The 6,010-nt window shown below is 31.6% G+C and overlaps 1 protein-coding gene across 1 annotated transcript; it reads right to left on the bottom strand.

The window, feature by feature from the left end:
• Positions 1–132: 132 nt before the first annotated feature.
• LOC134240839 (palmitoyl-protein thioesterase 1-like) lies at positions 133–5,500 on the bottom strand (the record flags this gene model as incomplete). The annotated part of the gene is made up of 7 exons (XM_062722912.1): positions 133–751; positions 932–1,003; positions 1,436–1,534; positions 1,648–1,738; positions 4,446–4,460; positions 4,979–5,065; positions 5,430–5,500. Coding segments are annotated over 7 exons (564 nt in total), but the record flags the coding sequence as incomplete, so codon positions are not given.
• Between the last annotated feature and the right edge of the window lie 510 nt (positions 5,501–6,010).

Below are 6,010 nucleotides of genomic sequence, written 5' to 3'. Positions count from 1 at the left end.
TATGCAAAATTAATTAACAAACAAATTATAGCAAAAAAAAGGCTATCTAAGATGATGCACCAAAGCTAAGCAACTAAAATCTGTGATGCAACTATACATGTTCTTCTGTGTTGGGATTTATCCACTAAATATACAGTATGTTAATATAAAACGTTTCACATGAAAAGCAACTTACAACTTTTATATACAGTACTGCATGTACTTGTACAGTTAGTACCCTGCATTGGTGGAGATAAGTAGAATGTTAACTTCATAAGATATATGGGCGACAGATAAAACCAACTGAAAACTCAAAATGATCAATAAATACTTAGGGTGTCATACAAGATTAAAATATACAAATACATATCACGGCACAACATGAACTTTTCAGTAAATGTGACATATACAAATTTACTTTGTTACACTAAAATACAGAGTTAAATTTCACACAATTTGATCAATTGAAAAATCCCCCCTTTAGCCTATGCAAAGATGAATCATTAGTTTTTATTTTCTATCAAGGGAAATAATCATCTACACTGATCAAGAGAATGGGAAAACTTGGGGAAAATTTTTGTAGAGCATTGATGAATTGCTGTATCAGTTGTAATCTCACTTCATGGTACTGACAGTGCAGGATCTACCCCTTAAGGAACTTGGAGACTATGTTGTCAATGAACCACTGCTCTGTAAATTGAAGGTGGTCACCGGGAGAAGCCAGAAAGTGGAGCCGACCAGTGCTATTCATTGTCTTCAATCCCAACCAGTCCTATAGGATTGACAGTGAGGGCTAATTAAGCAAGGGTTAAGCAAGAGGGCTGATGCTTTATCAGCACAATTAGTGTACATACATCTCAAATCAATATGATATTAAACAAGAAGGCATTTAGAGGATTTTCTTATGACTATTACTCTCGACTCAAATTTAATTGCTTTCACTGTTAATTACCTCTTGATAGAGTGGTGACTCAAAAAGGGTGAAGAGTTCTTTTGCTTGTCCAGGTTTGTAGAAGCCAAACCACTGAAATGACAAGATAATCAATGTTAAAGCTATACAGATTTTATACTATAGATCACCAAATTTTTGCAACACCCTAGTAAAATAGGAGGTGCACAATGGCAATATGTATTTAAAGTTCTGTGAAAGTCTCATCAAATTTCATTCAGTGGTATGAAAGGAGTTGCGAAAGAGATGGGTACCCCAAGGCATAACAGACAGACGGACATCATGGTTACTATATACCCTCCCACTTTTCAAGCGGAGGGTATAAAAAATTAAAAACTATGATAATAAAAATTTACAAATGGTCAGTTACCGGTAGTTGATAATGAATAAGCATACTACCAGCAAAATGTTGGATTATCTGGTACACCTTATCATATATATTTATATGGTAGTCCTTATAAATTTCCCTTCCAAACAACAGTGTACCATTTACTGGTTCCTACCCACCTCACTATCCCTGGGGTCCACCATCTCGTCTTGTAAGAATTTGACCAGCACAAAATTCTTCAGTTTTAGCAAATTGTTTTTCTGGGTCTCATTTCTCTTCTGTAATTTATGAATGAAAACAAAACAGTATGGCATTCTGTCTTTTCTTTAGTGTAGCTTTTGTATTTGAAAGTACCAGTAGTTTTAAAATCTGTTGAAATAAAATATTTTACATTTTCCTGATTCAGATCAGCTAAGAACACACTCTTTGATTTATATTCATCCTCCTGGAGAGGGTCATGCCAGTATTCTGCTTGGACAAGACTACAACATGCCAGGAGTTTATAGTTATCAAGAGAAATTATAGTGGTACATGTATAATATTTATGCAAACTTAAATGTGGAACTTGATATAGGTGTATTTTTATTACATGTGCTATTATGTACAATTCCATGGAGTAAATATATCTGTCTGTTTTCACAATTTTGAACAGGTCGGAGAGAATACTCGAAATCGGGTATATCGCGTATAATACTCGATATTAGGGTATCGTTGAATCCGCGAAATCGGGTATTGGTAACTTTCTATAAAAACTGAAGAATAAAGCAACGGCGCATTATGCCAGTAACTGTTACTTGTACATCAGTATCTTGTGGATTTACTTTTATTAAACCTAATTCATAAGGTTGTCAAATAAGTTTAAAATCACACGACAAACACTGCTGAGGTAACAAAGAGGACACAATGGTGTTACTATTTTTCAATATAATTTCTAAAAACAAATAACTACACTTCGTTTGTCTTTATTTCCCATTAAAGTATTCCATATACTTAATTTTCTAATTTGTGCACTATTCACAAAACGTGAAATTTTAAATAAATTAAACGACTAACGCCGTGTTATGTATTTTTACTGGAAAATGTATGGCGTCCCTTCTCGTGAAATATAAATTACTCCTAACAGTTAGAGAGTACAGTATAAGCGAGTCATAATTGTATATCTCTGCAATAATAGAATACCAACGTTATTATAAAGAAGAAAATAAAATAAGATTAAATAAATACCCACGGGAAAACGGGTTGAAAATAGCTAATTGAAGGTGAGTATCTTTTTTTATGTCAATTTAGCATGAAATTTTTATTCAAAGATACCGTAAATTTTTGGTTGCATTTTAATCGATACAAAATATACTATTTTAACTTTATTTTATGCATTTGTGTGAAAATTGAGAGCGAGAAGTCATATGAACAGGATTTTCTTGTTTGTTTTTTTGGGGGGGGGGGGGGGGTTATAAATAAAAGTCAAATGTGTACATCTTTTCATGAAGTTAAAATACATTGAATTTCTAAATATAGATCGAGGTACAGTCATATTGAAATATGAATTACATAGTCAAGTTTTCACATTTCTTATAATTTTTACGTTTATGAACATTTTAATGAACAAACTGAAATAATGGAGTGTTCAATTACCTTAGAAACTCTTGTCTTACTTTTGGGAATATAATTCCTCATCGGACATTAAAATTTCATAAAAAATCGTAGCTACTTCCTTTCTTTATTATACTATTTGATAGACAGGGTAAATTTTACCTCTTTACCTTCTATATTTTTTTTAATATCGCTATCTTATACCTCATTATAATATGCTAATACAACGCACTATCTGATTGGTTCTAGACAATATGTCACAGTTTTCTTTTAGTTATTTTATCTATGATACGTATTACTCATGGCAGTAACTTTTCCTAATACTCATCTATAATGAAAAAATGTGTTAAAAAAATAAACATGAATTCTAGTTACTTGTAGTCTTATATTGTGTTAGAAAATAACAGGTTGCTTTTTGTTTACCTACAATGTATATGATTTTTATTTGATGAATAAATCTTTCCTACAATTAAAAATATATGACCGAGTTTAACCGACCGTGACATTCAAAGAGAGGTCACTTGGACACATGTAGAACACAGTTGAGGTTGTTTTGTCAGAGGTGGTCAAGAAGCCTTTAGCCCCCCGCCCCCTTTGAAGTCACCAAGAAATGGTAAAATATTTATGACTTAGCGAAATTAAACGATCAACAGTTATGTTCTCTCATAAGCTGTATTCCTGAAACTATCACTGTCTCTGCTAAAATGTTGAAGACATATTCTGCAAATATGTTTGAATGATAAATAAGAAAGAAAAGATTTTCAAAAAAAGAGAAAGAGGGTTCTTTTAGCCGAAGTTTTAGACATTTTTTATCATTACATTATTTATACATTCATTAATAAATTTGATTTTATGCACAAGATGAATGTGAAAGTAATTAATGATGCATAATTAGATACATGGCATCATATCTGGTGTGTGAAATGTGTTTCCGTATAATTTGATTTATTTACAAATTGTTCATGTTTGTCGTGTTGATGTGGAATTATTATAAATTCCCGAATTCTGATACTTTACAATTCTGTTGTGTTGGGAATGAACATTAGGAAGATGCATATACTTTCAACATAAGGAAAAATATAAAGCAAATCGAACGCCTTTTTGTGTGCAGATCATGAAATGTACTGAGCTCCACGGGTATTTGTTGTCCCGAGCGCATTAATCTTGACGCCCAAATTCTTACTTGGCTAGTGATACCTTTAGAAAACGTGTATCTAGATGAAAGTTAACTCGGCAACATGCGCCATCCCATTGTTTAAGTTTTATTAGGTGATTACACCTCCTATACCCGATTTCGCGGATTCAACGATACCCTAATATCGAGAATTATACGCGATTTGACGGATAATACCCGATTTCGAGTATTCTCTCCGACCTGTTGAATAAGACTGTATTATGCAAGAACTTGGAATCATCTCCCATCATATACTTTCGAAAAGTTTTGAATAATTAAAAAATAAATAAAAAGTTATTTTATACAAGATAATCGCTGATTTAAGAATGGCTGATGAGGAGTAATAGATATATAGTCTAGAAGTTAATACATGTACAGCTCTTCATGGGAGGATAGTTTGAAAAATAGACATAAGGTATACATACTTATTCTGCACAAAACTGAAAGAAAAAGCAAATTATATAATTAAATTTTTTTATACATGTATTTTCAAACCAGGAAAATATGCAGTAAACCTATTTCATTGATTTAGACAAAAATTAAATAAATATTTAAGGACCCTCTCTACACCAGTGCAAAATATTTTTTGGGACATTGAGAAAAATGTTGTATAAAGGTGTTAATATTGAGCTTATCTATTCAATTTTAATTACATAGTACCTCGCATTTGCCCCCAGGAAAATGATCAAACACAACACAGTATCAGTGAATAGAAATCACTGATGTGTATTTCCATAGAGAAAATACAAGATTGTATTAATAACATGTTCAATTAATTTTTCTTGCCTTTAAAAAATGTGAAGAATACTTGAATTGATTACAAATTGAGAAATATTCAATAAAATTCTATTTCTTAGAATTTAGATCAAAGGGCAGATCTCTCTAACTGCTGAAAAATACTAAAAAATCAGAACTCTTTAGTGTGCAGTGTAGAGAGGGTTCTTAATGAGAAATTTACCTGTTGTATGCCCCTAAGTTCAGCAGCTTTCTGACAATATCACACAGTGTACTATTATCACCTGGACAACGGGAAAACCATACACACCTAAACACATTCAAACAATTTTATTAATATTCAATTATTCATTATCTAAATTTTACTTTTTTTTTAATTTTTAGGTCATCTAAATTTTACTTTTTTTTTAATTTTTAGGTCAGTGTATCAATTTTCAATATAAATCACTTTAATATAATCCTTTCATATTTTTGTGGATTATTAGAATGCATCAATTTTGTTTAATATTCAAAAACACTGACACTTTCAACAATTTTGGAAAAGAGCTGTAATTTTAGAAAGTGTCCAAGAATGATTTCATTTTACAAATTTTGAAATAGTTAAGATGTGTTATCATCCAGTTGTGTAAGGGAGACAACTCTTAATTATTTTGATTTTCCATTGAAGTTGTTACCCTGATGTTGGCCCCCTACAGAGATGAGGTTCAGCATGGGAGGATTTGGACACTTCTGAGCTATGGCTCTTCTGCAATATGTAACAGAATCATTAATAAGCAAGTCAAAATAATAAAATACATTTTATTTTATTCTCTTTTAAGGTCAGCTAGGTGAGAAGTTCCCATAAAATATATTTTCCCCAAAATCTTGTGATTGAAATGTACATGTAAGTAAACTGCCTATATGCTACTTTATGAAGTTTTCTCAGAAACACTTGGTGTATACTAAAAGAGATTTGTGCAAGTTTCCGGAGGATGTTATTTCCTGCATGTTCATGTATATCATGTAAACAGTAAAGAAATAAGCTATTCATCATAAAAAGATAATAACAAAGTTATTCTTTCCTGATAATATGGATTGTGCTGTTGCTGTCATTCTTCAGGCATTGTGTCTACATCCTACATCTACCAAGACCTAACAATTTGTAATTTCTGGTAAGGCTAATATTAAAGGACTGAATTTAATAGCAGCCCAAAGTATACTCTGTAACCAACCTGGTTTGAGATAACAATATTGAAAAGTTAATTTTTTTTAAGTA

This window comes from Saccostrea cucullata, unplaced genomic scaffold (genome assembly GCF_032062105.1).
Source record: "Saccostrea cucullata isolate Sc308-1 unplaced genomic scaffold, CSIRO_AGI_Scuc_v1 ctg22041, whole genome shotgun sequence".
Taxonomy (NCBI): Eukaryota; Metazoa; Mollusca; class Bivalvia; order Ostreida; family Ostreidae; genus Saccostrea; species Saccostrea cuccullata.
This window is presented reverse-complemented; position numbering and strand designations above follow the sequence as displayed.